The sequence below is a fragment of the Rhinoraja longicauda genome, chromosome 3 (genome assembly GCF_053455715.1).
Source record: "Rhinoraja longicauda isolate Sanriku21f chromosome 3, sRhiLon1.1, whole genome shotgun sequence".
Lineage (NCBI taxonomy): Eukaryota > Metazoa > Chordata > Chondrichthyes > Rajiformes > Arhynchobatidae > Rhinoraja > Rhinoraja longicauda.
In genome coordinates this window covers 35,974,822-35,997,988 of record NC_135955.1, presented here as the reverse complement: position 1 = coordinate 35,997,988, position 23,167 = coordinate 35,974,822, and the positions used below count along the sequence as shown (strand labels likewise).

The following is a 23,167-nucleotide window of genomic DNA, read 5'->3' as shown; positions in this document are numbered from 1 at the left end:
CCAGAGGTCACGTAATAATAATTCAACCAAAACATCTCCGACTCACTAATTATGCCCCTCCCGTGTCTCTAAAACACCACGGACTGCTAGAACCTTAAATAAAGAATGAACAATTAACAACAAAGTAAACAACTAACTCTTTCAGGGCGGAGGCACACGTCCCAGTAAGAGCGTACACCACATGTAATGCTCACGTAATTTTGTCCAGATTAAAGGAGGTGCCAGACCACCAGTTGCTGGAAAATTGGCAGTGGACCTGAAATAGTGAAATGTCCCTACTGGCACCAGAAGAATAGAATGACCTAGCTAATGTTGCTTCAACAATCGATGTCACTCCCACAGATGAATTGACAATTCCCCTTTGGCACAGGGCCGTCTTAACGCATGGGCCTGATGGGCACTTGCCCGGGGCCCCACGAGCATAGGGGCCCCATGCTAATCTGTGTATGTTAAGTGACTTGCAATAAATAAATACTACTTTAAAAATGTAGGTTCAATAAGTGCTTTTTTCGCAACATTTTCCCTAAGTGCTTCTCACAGCGATCTGTAAGTGCTTTTCGCAACAATGTAGCACCCCAAGTCCATCGCTAAGTGCTTTTCGCCGGCACGACAGGGGGAGGCTGGTAGGGAAAGGGGGGTGGGGGAGAGTAACGGTAGGGGCCCCAGTACACTGCTTTGCCCGGAGGCCCATAATGCTGTAAAAACGGCCCTGCTTTGGCATAAGTTGATATTTATCCAAATGTTAAATTTGTTCATATAAATGTACATTATGCACCTACCCCAAATTATGCCAGGACTCGAGGGTGTGAAATATAAGGAGAGGTTGAGCTGGCTGGGGCTCTATTCCTTGGAGTGCAGGAGGATGAGGGGTGATTTTATAGAGGTATATAAAATCATGACAGGAATAGATCGGGTAAACGCAGATTGGGTCTCTTGCCCAGAGTAAGTGAATCGAGGACCAGAGGACATAGGTTTAAGGTGAAGGCGGAAAGACTTAATAGGAATCTGAGGGGTAACTTTTTCACACACGGGTGATGGATGTATGGAACAGGCTGCCAGAGGAGGTTGTTGAGGCAGGGTCTATTGCAACGTTTAGAAAAATTAAACAGTTACATGGATGGAATAGGTTTGACGGATATGGGCCAAACACAATCAGGTGGGACTAGTGTAGATGGGACATGTTGGTCACTGTGGGCAAGTTGAGCCGAAGGGCTTGTTTCCACGCTGTGTGACTCCATAGCTCTATAAATGGCCAATTTATAACCAGTGATCTAAACTAAAATTAATTTGTTTATTAATTTTTATTAATAAACTACTTCAACAAGCAGCTGTATTGACAAATTTGTGTGCACTATGGGAACAAAATCAAGCAAACACTAACATCGGTACTGATATTGCTGTTCAATATTTGTGATTCTGATGAAGAATCACTGATTTGAAACATTCATTTCCTCCCTCTCTCTCCCCCTCCCTCCCTATCTCCCCACATTTCCTCCCTCTCTCTCCCCCTCCCTCCCTATCTCCCCACAGAAAGTTACCTGTCCTGCTGAGCATTTGCATCACTTTATTGAGGAGATGCATACGTCGTATAAACACTGTTTAATCATTAACCAAATACAGTTCCGTCGCTCACGTGCGCGTGCGTGCCCGAGTTCAAATCCCAACGGCCAAATCCTTTGTTCTCCTGGCACACGATGGCCAGCCCCCTGAGCGCAGGATTGGTCGGCCCAGATCACGCCCGGTCCATGCGGGAGTTTGAGCCCGACAAACGACGGTTCGATACCAAAGTAGCTCGGCCCACCCCCCCAGAACCGGAGTAATGGAGGCGGTTTAGTTGACGAGTGAGGCGGCCTGATCGTGTGTACGCGTCGCCTGTGTTCAGAGTCACAGCTGGCAGAATTGAGGGCGGGTGGGGTCGTGTCGGTGGACGCCCTCCGTGGCGGGGTTGTACCACCTGCACTGGTTGGTCAATGACCAAATGTACCGGCTTAAGACGGTCCACGGAGACAGTCTCGTGCCTGCCGCCCTCATCGATGATAAAAACCGCGGTGCCGTGTTGCAGTGCCTGGAAGGGCCCCTCGCAAGGCCTTTGCAGTGGCGTACAGTGGGAATCACGGCAAAAGAATACATACCGGCAGTTTGTGAGGGCCAGTGGTTCATATGTGGGGGCAAGTCCGTGGCGGGATGTCGGGACGGCAGGGAGCGTGCCCACCTTCTCCCGGAGGCGCGTCAGCATGGTCGAGGGTGGATCCTGATGTCCACGTGCTGCAGGGATGAAATCCCCTGGGACCGTAAGCCAGACGCAGCTTAGCACCAACAGCCGGGCCATTGCTGACCACAACTGCGCACCTCTGTCAGAGGAGATGTCCAGCGGCACACCAAAATGGCGATCCAGTGGGCAGTGAGGGCACGTGCACACATCGCAGCAGAGGTATCCGAGAGCCGGATGGCTTCTGGCCATCTCGTGAATCGGTCCATGAAGGTGAGAAGGTGGGTGACACCTCTGGATGGAGGCAGCGATCCCACGATGTCGATGCAATTGGTCGGAACGTCGGTATGGCAGGTCGAAATTCTGCAACGGCGCCTTGGTGTGACGCTGAACCTTTGAAGTCTGACAGGGGTTGCACGCCCTAGCCCAGTTGCTGATCTACTTGCGCAACCCGTGCCACATGTACTTGGCCGCCACCAGTCATGTGGCACGGGAAGGGTAAGCCAAACCATGAATCATGTTGAAAATCCGTCGGCGCCAAGCTGCGGGTACGATGGGTTTCGGCTGTCCCTAACGTCGCAAAGAAGCGTGGTGTCAGCAGGTCCGAATTGCACATCCTCCAACAATAGGCCTGAGATGGCGGTGCAGTAGGCTAGCATCTCCTCATCCTCTCGCTGTGCGGCCACCAGGGCCTTGTAGTCGACACCTGGGGTCAAAACGTGGATGGTATTGATGGCGGTGTGGGACAACACATCTGCAACGCGGTTGCTCTTGCCCGCGATGTGCTGAACGCAAACCGTGTACTCAGAGATGTAGGCCATGTGATGCTGCTGCCGGGATGACCAGGGATCAGACACCTTGGCAAAGGCAAATATGAGTGGCTTGTGGTCAATGAAAGCCGTAAAATCCCTGCCCTCGAGGAAGTAGCGGAAATGCCGGCTGGCCAAGTAGACCGCAAGGAACTCTCGGTCAAAAGCGGCATACTTCTGCTCGGGAGGTCTCAGGTTACAACTGAAAAAGGCAAGGGGCCGCCAGCTACCATCGATCAGCTGTTCCAGTACACCGACCACGGCTGTGCCAGATGCGTAAGCCGTAAGAGCGGTCGGCGTGTTGGCCCGTGGATGGACCGGCATCGTCCCCTGTGCCATTGCCTCTTTGGCGTCGTTGAAAGCGGTCATGGCTGCATCGTCCCAAAGGAGGTCTCTCTCCTTGCTGGCTAGGACCTTGAGCAGCGGTTGCATGACCCTGGCGGCTGCAGGCACGAAATGGTGATAGAAATTCACCATGCAGACGGTCTTGGAGTCCACTCACCGTAGAGGGTTTGCGAAACCGACGAATGGCCTCAACCTTGATCGGGAGCGGGACCGCGTCGTGCGGATTGATGTGGTGGCCAAGGAAACTGATCGAAGGGAGGCCAAATTGACACTTAGCAAGGTTAATGGCCAGGCCATGCTCATTGAGCCGCTGGCAGAGCAGCTGGAGGTGTGCACGGTGCTCCAGACGAAAGCGGCTGGTGATGAGGATGTCGTCAAGGTAGATGAACAGGAAATCCAGCCCGCGGCCTACCATGGCCATAAGCTGTTGGAAAGCCTGAGCAGCGTTTTTGAGGCCGAAAGGCACCCGCCGGAACTCAAAAGAGCCCGAAGGGGGTGGTGATAGCCGTCTTGGGGATGTCGTCCAGGTGGACTGGAATTTGATGGTAGCCATGTACCAGGTCGATTTTTGAAAAAATCGTGGTGCCAGTCCAGATGGGCTGTAAAGCCCTGGATGTGAGGGACAGGGCAAAGACCAATTGGCCGGTGTGACATCGTTGAGATGGCGGTAGCCCCACAGGGCCTCCAGCCCCCAGACGCTTCAGGGACCATGTGAAGCAGAGATGCCCACGAGCTATCTGAACAGTGCACAATGCCAATTTCCTCCATCCTGCGGAACTTGTCCTTGGCCAGCTGGAGCTTGTCCGGGGGGGGGGGGGTGAGCCTGCGTGTGCGTGCATGGAGTAGCGGTCCAATGGTGGGAATATGGTGCTCTACCCCATGCTTGGGGCTGGCCGTTGTGAACTCAGGGGTTAGGATGTCGGGGAAATCGGCCAAGATGCGGGCGTATTCGTTATTGGAGGTAGTCACGGAGCTGAGATGCAGCGCAGTCAAGTCAGCGTGGCGCAAGGCGATCGGCTCGAACGTCTCAGAATGAACGAGACGTTGTCCCTTCACATTACCATCAGGGAGTGAGCCCGGAGGAAATCAGGGCCCAGCAACGGTTGGGAGACGTCGGCGACACTGAAAGGCCAGGTGAAGTGACAGGAGCCGAAAGTGAGTGGGATCGTGTGGACTCCCTATGTCCTGATGTTGCTGCCATTGATGGCGGCCTGAGATGGTCCCCTCTTACCGGAACGAGTGTCGGCTCCCGATGGGGGCAAAACGTTGTCCACCAGAAAACGGTGCCTTGAATGACGGTCCCAGGCGTAGAGGAGGCGATGCTTCTGGTCGGATGCAGTAGCCTCTACTGGCATTGCTCGTGTCCAGGTTCACCGCCGCACCTTCGGAGGAGGCTGGGACCGGCTGCTTGACGCATGGAGGCCACGCCGCCACCCGATTGATGGTGGCTCCACCCTGCTGTTTCGCCTGCCAGAGCACGTCCGCACGGGCAGCTACCCGACGGGGGTCGGTGAAATCGTCGTCCGCGAGGAGCAGGTGAATGTCATCAGGCATCTGTTTGAGGAAAATCTGTTCGAACAGGAGGCAGGGCGCGTGGCTGTTCAGCAAGGCGAGCATTTCGCTCATAAGCGCGGACGGCTTGCGGTCGCGGAGGCAGTTCATGTGCAGGTGTCCGGCTGCCCTGTCGCTGCGGCTGAGACCGAAAGTACGCAAAAAGAGTGCTTTGAGAGGCCCTCGTACTTGCCGTCGGCTAGTGGCTGGCAAAGGTAATCAATTAGGCGCCCAGCTGTGTTCTGGTCCAGCAGACTGACCACGTAGTAGTGTTTTGAGGCATCGGCAGTGATGTGTCGAATGTGTAACTGGGCCTCTGCCTGTTCAAACAACACTGATGTGGTTGTGATGTCCAGAAAATGGGCAGTTTAACGGAACTGCATTCTGCTGGTCCAGGTTGCCGGCTGAAAACATGGTAAAAATCCAAAATAAGCCGTTTTGGATCGTCGGGGTCACCACTGGGGGGGGTCCACGCGTTGTGTAAACACTCTGTTTAATCATTAACCGAATACATCCCCCGTCGCTCACACGCGCGTGCCCGAGTTCAAATCCCAACTGCAAAATCCTTTGTTCTCCTGGCACACAATGGCCGCCCCCCTGACCACGTGATTGGTCGGCCCAGATCATCCCCGGTCCACACGAGAGTTAGAGCCCGACAAATGAAGGTTCAATAACAAAGTGGCTCGGCCCACCACAATGTCTAACTTCAAGCAACATTGCCTTCACTTCTGGACAACTTTGCTGAAGGAAGCAAAATTATCAAACCGCAGGAGTCAACATATGTCGTTTCACAATACTTTTCAAATTATTCTGAAAGAGACTGACAAATATTACTAAACAGTTTCAAAACCAAGATAAAATGCTTGCCAGCAAAGGGTACATTGATTTGCTAGCTAAATTTTTATTTTTAACCCAGTCACATATTTTTTAATTTTCTGCACATTGCAGAGAGAGCACATTGATAATCCAATGAAACTATTTTTGCTGAGACAGTAGGATAATACATGACCTCTGTACTGCAAGGTAAGAATTTGCTGATAATTTGTTTTACATTGGTCTGCAAGCAATAAACTAAACAGAGATAACTCTGTGGAAAATAAATCTCCATTTTCTACTTTCAACCCAAATATGTTCCAAAAGTTAAAGTTTAGAAACATAGAAAATAGGTACAGGAGGAGGCCATTCAGCCCTTCGAGCCAGCACCGCCATTCATTGTGATCATAGCTGATCGTCCCCAATCAATAACCCGTGCCTGCCTTCTCCCCATATCCCTTGATTCCACTAGCCCTTAGAGCTCTATCTAACTTTCTCTTAAATCCAGAGAATTTCACAATTCTCTGCCTCAGAAGGCAGTGGAGGCCAATTCTCTGAATGCATTCAAGAGAGAGCTAGATAGAGCTCTTAAGGATAGCGGAGTCAGGGGGTATGGGGAGAAGGCAGGAACGGGGTACTGATTGAGAATGATCAGCCATGATCACATTTATTCACAAAATGCTGGAGTAACTCAGCAGGTCAGGCAGCATCTCAGGAGAGAAGGAATGGGTGACGTTTCGGGTCGAGACCCTTCTTCAGACTGATGTCAGGGGGGGCGGGACAAAGGAAGGATATAGGTGGAGACAGGAAGATAGAGGGAGATCTGGGATGGAGGTGGGGAATAGAGGGACAGAGGAACTATCTAAAGTTGGAGAAGTCGATGCTGGTTTCTCTCTCCCAGTGTTGCTTGATTGGTCAAATTATTTCAGTGTTTAAATCAGTTCATATTGAAGCTTGCTATAACTTAGAGAGCATCTATTGAGAATCAAAGTGAGACTTGGACTGAGAATTTAAGTGATAACTGGGTGGTATCTCAGAATCTCAGCATCTGCAAGTTTTTGCTCCAGTTATGGGGGAAAGGTAAAGGAGGGGTGGGGGGGGGGGAAGACGGGATAGTGGGAAAAATGGGTGTTCATCTACTTGGGGCATAAGGAAGAGATGGGAGAGAAAAGGAGTGGAGGGGCTCGACTTGTGATGGGGGGGGGGGTGTGTTGATACATAAAATTGGAGAATCCAAAAGTTAAGTCTGAAGAAGGGTCTCGACATGAAACGTCACCCATTCCTTCTCTCCCGAGATGCTGCCTGACCTGCTGAGTTACTCCAGCATTTTGTGAATAAATACCTTTGATTTGTACCAGCATCTGCAGTTATTTTCTTATACCAAATGTTCATAACGTTGGGTTGTCAGCTACCAAGCAGAAGGTGGAGGTGCTGTTGCTCCAGTTTGTGTGTGGTCTTACCCTGGTAATGGAGGCAGCCAGGACAGAAAGGTTAGTATGGGTAGGAAAGTGCAGACACTGGTTTACACCGAAGATAGACACAAAATGCTGGCATAACTCAGTGGGTCAGGCAGCATCTCCAGAGAAAAGGAATAGGTGCCATTTCGGGTCGAGACCTTTCTTCAGACTGAGAGTCAGGGGAGAGGGAAACTAGAGGTATGAAAAGCTACAGAACAAATCAGAGCCAGCACTGATGACCAAGGAAAAGTGGAGCCCACAATGGTCCATTGTTGGCTGTGGAAGAGGAGATAATGAAGGGGTACGAACAGTGAAACTAGTATGGGAATAGGAGTTAAAATGGTTAGCAACAGGCAGTTGCAGCAGGCCTAGGCGAACCTATCTATGTCTTCCAGAGATGCTGCCTGAGTACTCCAGTACTTTGTGTATTTTTTTGTAATCCAGCATCTGCGGTTCTGTGTATCTAGGTATCATAAGCAGACTGCCTGCTAGTCAAACTACTCCCATGAGTTTTTGCTTACTGAAACTGAGCATTGTTAAAAGTTCCTGATTGCCACAGTGTCATCAATTTGTTACCAAGCTACAATTATAGCTTTGCAGAGTGGCTAGGGAACAGAATTAAATGAGTGCCTAAATCGGGATTTTTTCCCCCTCAACCAACGCATTAAGATTCATTTAAAATTAGAAGCACGGGTCTTTAGAGTCATGTAATCGAGTTCACATGCAAAGAGCAAGATGGTGGGAGTGGAAGAAAGAAATAAATGAATTATATCTGATAGAACATTTCAAATATTACTCTGATGCTAAAACAATACTTGCTTACTGTCCAATCTGTTGATATTCAGCATCACATGATAGTCTTGTGACTGGAAGTACATGGCTGAATGAAACAGATTCAACTAATGTATGGGAAGCAATAGCCTTCTTGAACAAATTATTTCTAATTACCGCACTTTTACTTTTATAATTTACAAATTAAGCTAACCCTCCACTGTTATGACTTTTCAAATGACATACTATCATAGCATAAGAAAATAACTGCAGATGCTGGTACAAATCGAAGGTATTTATTCACAAAATGCTGGAGTAACTCAGCAGGTCAGGCAGCATCTCGGGAGAGAAGAAATGGGTGACGTTTCGAGTCAGTCTGAAGAAGGGTCTCGACCCGAATAAATACCATCATAGCATTGTATGAAGGAAACATACAAATATTCCAAATTATAGCTACCACCACACCTCTGAACTCATCTTTTTGAGCACTTCTGGGGTTAAATGAAGTTGCGATGTTGTGATAGTATGTATCATGTGCCTCAGGGATGACATGGTCATAGTATGAAGAAGGGTCCCGACCCGAAACGATACCCATCCATTTTCTCTAGAGATGCTGTCTGACCTGCTGAGTCAGTCCCGCACTTTGTGTCTATCCCCAGGGTGACAGCTGGTTGATGGGATAGTTGAGTTACAAAAATGTATGTGAAACTGTTTAACTGTCCTAGTTAATTAACCTTGGTGTGCAGCCTGTAGGAAGTTTGAAGAGAAAATGGGGAGAATACAAAAAAAAGGACTAAAGTCAGATGTAGAAACAAGGAATTGTAGATATTAGTTTACAAAAAAAGAAACACAAAGTGATGGAGTAATTCAGCGGGTCAGACAGTACAGTACCTCTGGTGAATATAATTAGGTTATGTTTCGAATTGGGATTCTTCTTCAGACCGAAGAATGTAGGATGAGTATAAATGCCTGGTTGATGAACAGCACTAACTCAGTGGGCCAAAGGATATTGTTGCTGTGCTGTGGTCTCACTCCTTTCCCAGCATGGATTTAAAATAACGGGATTTTCCTTTCATACTTCCCAAATGTATTTTCTATTTCACCCTGCACTTCTGTTATTAAAATATGTCCCTCAGCTCTCCGGTTTGCATCTACTCTGAATTCCCTTTTTTGCCTTATTCTACCCTGCACATCCTCAACATCTATAACAAGTACACATTACTTTAACCCAATCAAATACTTTACCTTGGTCCTTTTCCAGACCATGTAACTCAATTAATGTCATTGGTTCATAACTGATCCCCCAAAACCATCCTTTGCATACACCCAGATTAATTTTCATATCATCCCTATGCTTGTCAGCCTTGTGATGTAACATAGAAAACAGGTGCAGGAGGAGGCCATTCATTGTGATCATAGCTGATCACCCACAATCAGTAACCCGTGCCTGCCTTCTCCCCATATCCCTTGATTCCACTAGCCTCTAGAGCTCTATCTAACTCCCTCAAATTCATCCAGGGATTTGGCCTCCACTACCCTCTGTGGCAGAGAATTCCACAAATTCACAACTCTCTGGGTGAAAAAGTTCCTTCTCACCTCAGTTTTAAATGGCCTCCCCTTTACTCTAAGACTGTGGCCCCTGGTTCTGGTCCCCCAACATTGGGAACATTTTTCCTGCATCTAGCTTGTCCAGTCCTTTTATAATTTTATATGTCTCTATAAGATCCCCACTCATCCTTCTAAATTCCAGTAAATACAAACCTAGTCTTTTCAATATTTCCTCATTTGACAGTCCCGCCATCCCAGGGATCAATCTTGTGAACCTACGCTGCACTACCTCAATTACAAGGATGTCCTTCCTCAAATTAGGAGATACTGAATATACAAATATACTGAAATCCTCTAGTTATGAAGGCCAACATGTCATTAGCTTTCTTCACTGCCTGCTGTACCTGCACGCCAACTTTCAGTGACTGGTGTACAAGGACACCCAGGTCTCGCTGCACTTCCCCCTTTCCTAACCTGACACCATTGAGATAATATTCTGCCTCCTTGTTTTTGCCGCCAAAGTGGCAAGCGCCAAAACCTCATATACTGCATCTGCCATGCATCTGCCCACTCACTCAATCTGTCCAGGTCACCCTGCAACCTCCGAACATCCTCTTCGCAGTTCACACTGCTACCCGGCTTTGTGTCATCTGCAAACTTGCTAGTGTTACTTCGAATTCCCTCATCCAAATCATTAATATATATGGTAAATAGTTGCGGCCCCAACACCGAGCCTTGCGGCACGCCACTCGCCACTGCCTGCCATTCTGAAAAGGACCCGTTTACTCCTACTCTTAGTGACATTATCTGAAATGCACTTCAAGAACTCTTGCCTAGAAATTCAACTGCACAGGGTGGCACAGTGATAGAGTTGCTGCCTTACAGTGCCAGAGGTCCGGGTTGGATCCTAACTACGGGTACTGTCTGCATGGAGTTTGTATGTTCTCCCTGCCACCGCGTGGGTTTTCTCCAGGTGCTTCGGTTTCCTCGCACATTTCAAAGACGCGCAGGTTTGCATGTTAATTAGCTTTGGTTAAAATGTGTAAATTGTTCCTAGTGTGTAGGATAGTGCGGTGATTGCTGGTTGGCATGGCCGCGTTGGACTGAAGGGCCTGTTTCCATGCTGTACCCGTCCAAAGTAAAGGTATTGGCCACTCTGAGGAAGGGATGTAAAACTAAAACATTGACTGCTTCTCTCTCCACAACTGCTGCGTGTCCTGCTGAGTTTTTCCTGCAATTTCTGGGTTTTTTCAGATTTCCAGCATCTGTAGTTGGGTTTTTTTTCTTCAATTGTCCAAAACACGGAGGCTTGTCAGAAAATATTCAGAAAATGACAACACCTTCACTAGTGGCCACCAACCATCTTCTCAAGGGCAACAATGGATGCGCAATAAATGTTAGTTTAGTCACTGATGTCCACATCCTCAAAGGCAAGTATGGGCAAGTATCAAGTAGGTTGCCGTTGCAAAAACGGATGCATTTTATTGAGTCAGAGTAACGGTTGATGTTGATGAACCAAGTGCAATATTTGATAAGTTTCACAAAACCTCTTTGGTGAACGGTGTGAACTTATATTTTCCTAACTAACTGATTTTGCATCATTCACAGATGTGCTCTTGGAACATGCCATAGCAAAGCTAACAGCAATGCTATTGCACTTCAGGCAACAACAACTAACCCACTGCAGATGATGTGGTGTCTACTTGGCACAGATTCAGCCAATCCTGATCTCCTTTTGAATTGTGACTAGAAACAGATGTTTGTGCTCTTCAATTTGTCTACTGACCATTCCTCAATATCTCAGAGAAATGGGGATATACAGCATAGAAACAAGCTCTTTTTTCCTACACATAGAAACAAGCTCTTTGGCTAATCATGTCCACACCAACTATCAATTACCTATCTGCACTAAACCCATTCACCAACAATTGATCCATAGCCTTCTAAGACTTGGCAATTCAAATGCTCGTCAAGATACTCCTTAAATGTTGAGAGTGCTTGCTTCCATCATCCTTTTGGGCAGTTAAAGAGTCCATCCACTACCTGGGCTACATTCCTTCCTTAGACCTTCTTTAAACCTCTTCATCCTTTGCTTGAGTTCAGCAATGACAAAGATTTACAACCATACTGCATACAAGATCGGTGGGCACGAACCATTGAAGCATCTCCCTGGTGCGGCGTTGCAAATTCCAATTATTCCTCAACTAAGATCACCTATCTTGCAAGATACAAGGGTTGAAAGTTGGCACCTTCTAATCATTGTAGATGTGTACACTGAGCACTTGATTTATTCATTCAACAATGAGGGAAACAACCACTCCTGAATTCAGACAGTCAAGGAGTACATTTAAAATGAGAAAGCTTTTTTATTACCATCCTGCATTTTCTAGCAAGTTGCGGATAATTGTTTGTGGTACTGAGCAGTTGTAATAGCCCATTCCAATGTAAGACCTCCAGATTTTATTCTTGCTTGCAATCTTGTGTAGACAGGCAAGGATTTCATTTTCACCTATGGGGGGAAAAAAAACAAAATCGAATCGACTGATCTCACTTGAAAGATTACAAACAAATAATTAAAATACCACAATGTGGTAATGAGAGTAAATCTAAAAAAAACTTGGACAACTAGTTGAGTTTCACACTTTGCAGTTAATAAATCTCAGCCTATTTTATACTTATATATATATATATATATACACAAAGCCTATTATACTTTGGTAAACTAAAGTGGATTGAAGGACAACTTCAAATCAAGCCATATTTATCACAAAAGAGACATCAATAAACTCGCAACATTTCCAAGGTTTAACCAAAATGGTTTAATTTCTTTTTGAAGTTTTAAAGTCAGAAGGAAGATCCAAAAAAATACAGTAGCACCGAGGCAGACTACAGTTTTGCCTTTAATGGTGATGCGAGGATATAGACACTATTTCAAATAGCATTAGCTTTCTAAACAAAGCTGATGAATACAATAGTTATCAAGGTGCAGAATAAATTGCACATTTCTCCCTCAAATTACTTAAAAGAAGAAAGTTACTGCTGTTTAGTCCCTTGTTATGTTGTCATCTACTTCACGCCTTCTAGTATGTCCTGGCAATAATTTTGCCTTTTAAAACTTACAGCAGAGATTGCTTACATCTCGTGCAAAATGCATATGCCATGAGCTATATTTGTACTCCACTACCTATGAATTAGCTTGCCATTCCAGTTTTGTTTTGCAACTGTAGAAAAAAAAAAATTCAGGAGTAACAATGACTAATTTTGAGTTCTCCAGAGATGCTGCTTGACCCATTGAGTTACTCCAGAACTTAATGTCCTTTTTTTTGTAAACGAGCACCTACAGTTGCTTGTTTCTACTAATTTGATGCTGTTTCTTGTTGCCCCAGAATTTGTGTTTAAATTGTCAAAAATACACTTCAGTTATAAAAAATATATATATTCATGAATTGTGTACAGTGAAGTGTCTGTCTATATATATTTTTTATGAAGCATATTTTTTTAATTAAAAAAAGCCTGGAGCAACAAGAAAACAACTCCAAATTAGTCACTCCTGAAAAAAAATTGTTATTCAATTTCCACATGTGATGTATGAATAAGTTGTATGGGCAATGAAAGGGAACTTGGATTATCATATTCTGTAGCAACAGGACACATCTGAACAATAAACTTTTCTTCTCCAGTGCTGAACTAAGCAAACTCAGAATCAGAATAGCCTTTATTGTCATCCAAAAAAACAAGTCTTTTGGACGAAATTCCAATACCCATAGTCCAACAATAAGAGCAATAAAAATAAGCAATAACACACACAATCACAAACCAACACAAAACAAAAAAAGAAACCTCAATTCTCAGGCACTCTACTGTACTACACCAATTGCATGCCCTCCCCAATCCCTTCCTCGTGTGGTGGCCCTTACAAAGTCAGAGACCCGGGTTTGATCCTGACTATGGGTGCTGTCTGTATGGAGTTTGTACGTTCTCCCTGTGACCGCGTGGGTTTTCCTCGGTTGCTCCGGTTTCCTCCCACACTCCAAAGACGTACAGGTTTGTAGGTTAATTGACTTCAGTAAAAATTGTAAATTGTTCCTAGTGTGTAAGATAGTGCCAGCACACGGGGATCACTGGTCGGTGTGGTTGGTGGGCTGAAGGGCCTGCTTCTGCACTATATCTCTAAACTAGTCTTATGCAAATACTGATCAACCATGAAAAGAGATGCAACATCACAAGATACTTCCAGCGGAACAAGGCTGGAAATGCTCCAGTCCTGTCCCTCGCATAGGCATCAGTGATGAGAATGCTCTTGGAAGCTGCCACTCCAGCTGGCTGTCCAGCTATCCCACCGCCATTCCAGCTGGGAAGTCACAGGTCCAGAGCGTGGATCAGATCCAATTTCAGCACTATTGCAGCTCCTAGGCAACCTCTCTCTCCCCTTTACCATTGGCTATAAGCAACTATCCTGGATGTTGTCTCTTCAGTGACGATTACACATAGATTGTGCTTGCTCTCAAATGGACATCCAGTGATTCTATGGAAATATTTCCAAGGCTGTGGACTTACTAATATTGTCTGGGCCGTCGCAACCCTCTCAGTCAACCTTATGAAAGAAAAACTATAAACTGATCAGCTCAGTTTATATCCGATTGCTATTGTGTGTAAATTAGCTACTGCATTTAAGTTATAACACGAACTGTAATAAACTCCTGAAATGCACACATATGACGTGCAGTTCTCCAAATATATAGTCAACCTCTTCAAGGATGTAACAACTTCTAGAAATTTAAACGGCAAAGCAATAAGAATAAATTAACTGAGGTTTCCCTTTACCGTTCCGACAAAGTAAACAAGCCATTTAAAATGGAAAAAGAACCTTTTCGCTACCCAAAGCTGTTGTCAGCTTGATGCCATCACAAAATTAGCATAGTTCCCAGCATGATTGTAGTATTACACTTTATATGCATAATGCACTTCACTTTTTGGGTTTTAGAACTGCACTCATGGTTTTGTGGCCTTTCATAAATGTATCTCCATGCTAAATGTTTATTGCATATTACAAAAGGTGCTTTATAAATGCATTAAAAAAAGCTCTCTTCCCCCTCAACCTCACTCTCTCCAACCATAATAGGATAAATACCACAAATGTCAACAAAGCCATCTGCAAACAAGATCCATGGCCTTCATTCTGTTGTGTTTATGTGCATTTTTGCAATAAATTACTCCACTCTGCCAGGTTTTCTGGCAACTTAGTACTAGTGTTGCAAGTGACCTTCCCTTCCAAACTTTTTCTTGCACAAGATTCTCTAAAATCCAGCCAGATTTTAGATGGAGCCAATCCTCCTCATGTTTGATTTCTAAACGATAGCATTTGCCCTCCAACCTCTTAACACTATCAATGCATGCCTTTTCAGAGGCTTGCTCAAGATGGCTGTACTCTGGAGTATCCCTCTTGATGTATCCCTCGGGCTCAAATCTTTCCTAGCCAACAATTAGCCTACCAGGGCATCACTCTGCCCAAGATCATTTGTTGCTGGCCCCGATTTGTCCTGGTCTTTTCTCGCCTCCAGCTCATTCCCCACCCCCTTCTTTCAGTCTGAATAAGAATCCCGACCAGACACATCACCCATCCTTTTTCTCCTGAGATGCTGCCTAACCCGCTGAATTACTCTAGCACTTTGTGTCTATCTTTGGCTTATTATGGGGCTGGGTGGGTTTGGGACTGGTGCAGAACAGAATGGTGGCAGGATAGTACAAGATACAGAAAATGGGGCAAAAGAAGTCAGAGGTAAAATATATAGGAAAGAACTGCAGATGCTGGTTTACACTGAAGATAGACAAAAAATGATAGAGTAACTCAGCCAGATAGGCAGCATCGCTGGAGAGAAGGAATGGGTGACATTTCGGGTCGAGACCCTTCTTCAGACTGAGAGTTAGGGGAGAGAGCTCCCCTCCCCCCTCAGTCTGAAGAAGTTAAAATATAGATAGTTACAATAGGGAGACAATAATGTAGATAGTTTCTTGATGGGCAGTAAGGACATGGTGGGCTAAAGAGCTTGTTTCTGCGCTGTATGATGTTATTACTATATTTTCTAATCTAGGGGAGAGTCGAGGTTACAATCAGATCAGCCATATTAAATGCAGACTACAGATGCTGGAATCTTGAGCAAAACATGGTGCTAAAAGAACTTAGTGGGTCAGGCAGCATCTGTGGAGGAATGGACAGACAATATTTAGGGTGGGGACCCATCTTGAGAGTGATGGAGTTGGGGGGAGACAGCTGGTAGAGGTGGGGCAAAAGGTGTCAAAGGATGATTGGCAAATTATTGGAGATAACAAAAAATAGATAAAATGGTACCCTTCTCTCCATTTCACCTCGTGCCTTAAGATAACAATTTGTCCAGGAGCAGCTCACTTCTACATGAATCAAAAAGCTTCCAGAATAAGTAACACAACAAATCTTGTACACCTAGTACAGCTTTTGATACACCTTCAGTTTAAATCTCACAGGGAAAAGAACAAGCAATTCAAAAGAATGTGTCGTGGGATAAAAAAGCGAAAGGAGAATAAATTAAAGAAATTTGGAAGAACAGATTAATGCTACTTAGAATGCAATGTCTCATCTGGGACACCCAAGCCCGAGTAGCTCTAAATGATTGCTTGATAACCAATTCTCAAACAGGAGAGCGAAAAGACAGGCCAAAAATTAAACTTATTTTGTCATTCTTCTTAGGCTGTCTCTTGGAATTGAGATGACTTGCTGCCATTTGGGACTGGAAGGTGCCCCCGTGTGTTTTCTTTCAACAAGGGATAACCTTTACACACCAACTGCTACACAGTTGTTTCCCTTGCAATCTTTTCTCGTGGTTGGCTACGATCCAGAAGTATTGGACATATAAGAATCCAAGTACATACATTTGATGCATTTACTTGTGTTTACATGAGACAACTCAATGATTAAAGCAATGTGTGGACTAAAATTATTTTGAGTCAGCTCAACTGATGCTGTGGCGTAGCTGCAATCAACAGTTGTTCATCCTTACGCAGATCAGTGCTTGCTTCACACAAACCTTTTTGGCTAGAGTCATAGAGTGATACAGTGTGGAAACAGGCCCTTTGGCCTAACTTGCCCACACCGGCTAACATGTCCCACCTGCCTGCATTTGGTCCATATTCCTGCAAACTTGTCCTATCCATGTACCTGTCTAACTGTTTCCTAAACGTTGGGATTGTCCCAACCTCAAGCACCTCCTCTGGCAGTAGGTTCTATATACCCACCACTCTTTGTGTGAAAAGATTACCTCTCAGATTCCTATTAAATCTTTTCCCCTTCACCTTGAACCTCTGTCCTCGATTCCCCTACTCTGGGCAAGAGATTCTGTGCATCTACCCGATTTATTCCATTCATGATTTTATACACCTCTATAAGATCACCCCACATCCTCCTGCGCTCCAAGGAATAGAGACCCAGCCTACTCAACCTCTTCCTAAAGCTCAGACCCTCTAGTCTTGGCAACATCCTCGTAAATCTTCTCTGAACCCTTTCAAGCGACAATATCTATCCTATAACATGGTGCTCAGAACTGAACGCAATACTCTGAATGCAGTCTCACCAATGTCTTATACAACTGCAACATGACCTCCCAACTTCTATACTTCTATGCTACTTGAGTCTTAGGGTCTTGAATCATAGTAGTGTAACAACTTTTCCAGCAAACCATATTTTAAAAAGTAAATATTAAATATCTAATATTTAAATATCTAAAATTTAAGAAGGGAGCGCGGAAATTGGAATGCGGAGATTAGGAAGAGCGAAGATATGGGGAGAAAGCAGAATATTTGATTGAATTGGAAAAAAATAGATTAACTGTGATTGAATGGTGGAGTACACTGGATGGGCTGAATGGCTTCATTCTGCTCCTATGTCTTATGGTACAAAGCCACAGTGTGTTTAAAGGGAGCGCACATAGAAAACAGGGCCAGTTTAAAGAGAGCAGAAGAAACGGAGGCCCCAAAGGGAGTACAAGAAACAAATAAAAGAGGCAGTTGCCAAACCATCCTGATTTCCCAAATGTCTGAGAGCAGATTATTGGAATTTTATTGCAAAACAATGAATCCACCACCTACACAAATAACCCAGGGCAGGAACCTTTCCCCATCATTAGTCATTGACTTGAATTTTTTGCTGGTTTTGTTACAAGGGAACAGAAAGTAGGCCTTCTCTGATAACTTAATCATCATTCTTTCAACATGCATCCTCTTTCCTCCAAATCGGCTGCTGGTAAATTCTCCCAATTCACTTCTAACTACACTTTTCATGTTGACGGCTGCATCGACGCTGCCTCCTACACCCATGCAGAATTCACAGAATAAATTAACTTCACTATCAATTTCCATCCTGCACTCAAATTTACTTGGACCATCTCTGACATCTCCCTCCCCTTTCTTGATCTCACCGTCTCCATCACAGGAGATAGACTATCGACTGATGTTTATTACAAACCCACTGACTCCCACAACTATCTATACTACATAAAGGTATTTATTCACAAAATGCTGGAGTAACTCAGCAGGTCAGGCAGCATCTCAGGAGAGAAGGAGTGGGTGATGTTTCGGATCGAGACCCTTCTTCAGACTGATGTCAGGGGGGTGGGACAAAGGAAGGATATAGGTGGAGACAGGAAGATAGAGGGAGATCTGGGAAGGAGGAGGGGACGGGAGGGACAGAGGAACTATCTAAAGTTGGAGAAGTCGATGTTCATACCACTGGGCTGCAAACTGCCCAGGCGAAATATGAGGTGCTGTTCCTCCAATTTCCAGTGGGCCTCACTATGGCACTAGAGGAGGCCCATGACAGAAAGGTCAGACTGGGAATGGGAGGGGGAGTTGAAGTGCTCGGCCACCGGGAGATCAGTTTGATTAATGCGGACCGAGCGCAGGTGTTCAGCGAAGCGATCGCCGAGCCTGCGCTTGGTTTCGCCGATGTAAATAAGTTGACATCTAGAGCAGCGGATGCAATAGATGAGGTTGGAGGAGGTGCAGGTGAATCTTTGTCACACCTGGAAAGACTGTTTGGGTCCTTGGTTGAAGTTAAGGGGGGAGGTAAAGGGACAGGTGTTGCATCTCGTGCGGTTGCAGGGGAAAGTGCCCGGGGTTGGGGTGCTTTGGGTAGGAAGGGACGAGTGGACCAGGGAGTTACGGAGGGAACGGTCTCTGCGGAACGCAGAGAGGGGAGGGGATGGGAAGATATGACCAGTGGTGGGGTCCCGTTGTAGGTGACGGAAATGTTGGTGGATGATTCGTTGGATCCGCTGGCTGGTGGGGTGGAAGGTGAGAACGAGGGGGATTCTGTCCTTGTTGCGAGTGGGGGGAGTGGGAGCAAGAGCGGAGCTGCGGGATGTAGAAGAGACCCTAGTGAGAGCCGCATCTATAATGGAGGAGGGGAAGCCCCGTTTCCTGAAGAACGAGGACATCTCTGAAGCCCTAGTGTGAAACACCTCATCCCGGGCGCAGATGCGGCATAGACGGAGGAATTGGGAATAGACTTTTTGCAGGGGACCGGGTGGGAAGAAGTGTAGTCCAGATAGCTGTGCGAGTCAGTGGGTTTCTAGTAAATGTCCGTCACTAGTCTGTCTCCTGTGATGGAGATGGTGAGGTCCAGAAACGGGAGGGAGATGTCGGAGATAGTCCAGGTATATTTAAGGGCAGGATCGAAATTGGAGGTGAAGTGTATGAAGTTAGTGGGTTCTGCATGGGTACAAGAGGTAGCACCAATGCAGTCGTCGATGTAGCGGAGGTAGTGTTCGGGGATGGGGCCAGTGTACGTCCGGAACAGGGATTGTTCGACGTACCCGACAAAGAGGCAGGCATAGCTGGGGCCCATGCGACTGCCTCTGGTTTGGAGGAAGTGGGAGGAGTCAAAGGAGAAGTTGTTGAGGGTAAAAACCAGCTCTGCTAGGCGGAGGAGAGTGTTGGTAGATGGGGATTGGCTGGTTCTGCGGTCGAGGAAGAAACGGAGGGCTTCGAGACCATCCTTGTGGGGGATGGAAGTGTAGAGTGACTGGACATCCATGGTAAAGATGAGGGAGTGGGGGCCTGGGAACCGGAAGTTATCGAGGAGATGGAGGGCGTGTGAGGTGTCTTGGACGTCAGTGGGGAGGGATTTAACCAGTGGGGATAGGATGGAGTCAAGGTAGGTGGAGATAAGTTCGGTGGGGTATGAGCAGGCAGAGACAATGGGTCTGCCGGGACAGTTTTGTTTATGGATTTTGGGTAGGAAGTAGAATCGGGCCGTGCGGGGCTGGGGAACTATGAGTTTGGAGGCAGTGGGGGGTAGATCGCCGGAGATGGTGAGGTCCGTGATGGTGCTGATGATATCGGCCTACACTATCTCGTGGTTGCTAAACATATTAATTCCCCCTCCCATTCCCATACTCATCTGTCTATCCTGGGCCTCCTCCACTGTCAGTGTGAGGCCCAATGCAAAATGGAGGGACACCACCTCATATTTTGCATGGGCAGCTTACAACCCAGCGGTATGAATACTAATTCTAGCTTCAAGTAACCCCTGCTTTCCCTCTCTCTGTGTTCCTCCCCCACCCTAGTTCTCCGACTCGTTTCACTGTCCTCCTGATTAATTTTAATGTTTGGATGCCTCGTTGTCACCTTCCCCTTATCCAACAATGAACTATTCTACATTTCCTTGATAATCATCTGCTTTGATCTGTCCGTTTCACACCTTACATGTTCTTTTTACCCTTCCATATCTTGTTTCCTTCTCCCCTGACTTTCAGTCTGAAGCAGGGTCTTGACCCTAAATGTCACTCATTCCTTCTCTCCAGAGATGCGGCCTATCCTGCTGCGTTACTCCAGCATTTGTGTCCATCTTAGGTGTAAACAAGCATCTGCAGTTCCTTCCTACACAGAGTATTTTTGGTGGTTATCATGCCAGGCAGATCTGAATGCAAATAAATACACTCGCAAGAGTTGTCCAAGTCAGTAAATGCAAATTTAAATAAAATATCCACTAAATAGCTTTGGATGCTCCTCATTACATCATAATCCACTCACCTTAGTTTAGTTTAGAGATGCGGCATGGAAACAGACCCTTTGGCCCACTGAGTCCATGCCGGCCAACAATCACTCATACACACCAGTTCTATAATAAATACTAGGGACAATTTAGAGAAGCAAATTAACCAACAAACCCGCATGTCTTTGGAATATGCAGGGAAACTGGAGCACCTGGACAAAACTCGTGTTGTTACAGGGAGGACGTACAAACTCCGCACAGACAGCATCCATAGTCAAGATCAAACCTGGATCACTGGTGCAGCAAGGCAGCAACTTGACCGTTGTGCCACTCCACCTACCAGCAATCTCATTCAATCATGCCTCAGAAACATCCATATTCTCCACCTCATCCTCGCATACACAACACAAACTTTTTAAAAACACAGCGGGAGCATTAAATAACACAGTGACGCTGACAACTGCTTTCTGTTGTATTCCAAGGTGTCACAGACCTAGAGGCAGCAGCTGCCAGGGATTAAACAGGACTTTAATTGACATTTAGAATACCGTCATCATTGGAGATCTGCCCAGCAGCCAGTCTAAAACAAGCGATGATCCTCTCCTCATGTTTACCCCTCCTTGCATCATACAGTCTCTTCTGGATTTACAAGCTGTGGGTAGTGCAAACCCCCTCTCCCCCCCATCTTGTCACAACCCCATCCTTGCGTCTTCCTCTCTTCAGGTGAACGAAGTTTGCAAACTGGCCAGGAAGTGGCGAAAGAGGGAGGGTGAAGAAATCAACAGTCCCAGCCACCAGATATCGGCACTGGTTGTAAATTTAGAGGACTGCTTAGGAAGTGGAATTTGCATGTGACGGGACAGAGATTGATTGGACTGGAACCAGAGCTGGAGCAAAGGGTAGAACAGCCGCATACAACCAACTTTGGAGAATTGCACAGGGACTTTGGTGGGCAGGGGAGAGAGACTGATCAGTGCAATCATCAGAATAAAAATGCAAAAGGTCCTCACGCGCTCTCCAGTGAGTTAGGAAGTTCAGCATCAACCTGCCATACCCGTTGGCACCCCATCCTATCCAGCGATAAAGTGGTAGCCAACTCCAGGACAACCTTAGGAGACGAACCCTGATGTAGCATCCGAGTTTGATAGTTTAGTTTATTGTCACGTGTACCGAGGTACAGTGAAAAGCTTTTTTGTTGCGTGCGATCTAATCAGCGAGAGAACTATACATGATAACAATCAAACAGTTCACAGTGTGCAGATACAGGATAAAGCGAATAACGTTTTATGCAAGATAAAGTCCAGTAAAGTCTGATAAATAATGGACCGAGGGTCTCCAATGAGGTAGATGGTAGGTCAGGACCACTGTCTAGTTGTTGATAGGATGGTTCAGTTGCTGATAATAGCTGGGAAGCAACTGAATCTGGGAGGTGAGCGTTTTTAAACTTCTGTGACTCTTTCCTAATGCGAGAGGAGTGAAGACCAACTAACCGAGGTGGGTCCTAACCTTGATTATGCTGGCAGCCTTGCCGAGGTAGCGTGAAGTGTAGATGGAGTCAATGGAAAGGAGGTTGGTTTGCGTTTGTGGGCTACATCCACAACTCTCTGCAATTTCTTGCAGTCTTGGATTGCCAGGTCAGCGCAGCGCAGGAAGGCCAGGTCAGTGCGTCAGGAAGCTCAAGTTTGTGTCGTGAAAGTTTAGCTTGACGTCCTTACGGCTTTTGATACATTGTTCAGAGGGGCTGACACTTGCTCTACTCATTGCTCTCTGATAAGTGAATGAAACATTAACAGCTCTCTGAGCAGGGTGGCAGTAACCCTGATGAATAAAAATGGGCAGAAAGTGGCAGATGCTTCAAGAATCTCCAACTCCACAAATTATGGGTGGCACAGCGATAGAGTTGCTGCCTTACAGCTCCAGAGATCCGGGTTAGATTCTGACCACGGGCTCTGTCTGTACGGAAATTATACATTCTGCCTGTGATGCGTGGATTTTCGTTAGGTGCTCCAGTTTCCTTCCACACTCCAAAGATGTGCAGATTTGTAGGTTAATTGACCTGTAAATTGTCCCCAATGTGTAGGTAGTGTTAGTGTGCGGGGTGATCGCTGGTCGGCGCGGACTCGGTGGGCCAAAGGCCTTGTCTATGCGCTGTATCTCTAAAGTCTAAAAGTCTAAACCGTTGCTTGGAAGGGCTCCGTCCAGAATTCAATGAATTCAAATCAAGGAGAACAAACATGGCAAGATTAGCAAGTTTGCAGATGATACAAAAGCGGGTGGTTTTACAGATAGTGAAGATGGTTGTGAAAAATTGCAGCAGGATCTTGATCGATTGGCCAGGTGGGCTGTGGAATGGTAGATGGAATTTAATACAAAGAAATATGAGGTGTTGCATTTTAGGAAGTCTAACATGGGCAGGACCTACACAGTGAATAGTAGGGCTCTGGGGAGTGTTGTCGAGCAGAGGATCTAGGAGTGTAGATGCATGGTTCCTTGAAGGTGGAGTCGCAGGTGGTCAAAAAGGCTTTTAGCACATTGGCCTTCATCAGTCAGAGTATTGAGTATAGAAGTTGGAAGGTCATGTTGTAGTTGTACAAGACCTTGGTGAGGCTGCATTTAGAGTATTGTATTCAGTTCTGGGCAC

General features: G+C 46.1%; 1 protein-coding gene across 2 annotated transcripts in view; it reads right to left on the bottom strand.

The window, feature by feature from the left end:
- gldc (glycine dehydrogenase (decarboxylating)) overlaps positions 1 to 23,167 on the bottom strand; it is a 120,456-nt gene that overhangs the window by 74,665 nt on the left and 22,624 nt on the right. For both annotated transcript variants that reach the window (XM_078395931.1, XM_078395929.1), the window contains exon 3: positions 11,877 to 12,012. In XM_078395931.1, coding sequence (XP_078252057.1) covers positions 11,877 to 12,012 — 136 coding nt within the window. The remainder of the gene's footprint in view (positions 1 to 11,876; positions 12,013 to 23,167) is intronic.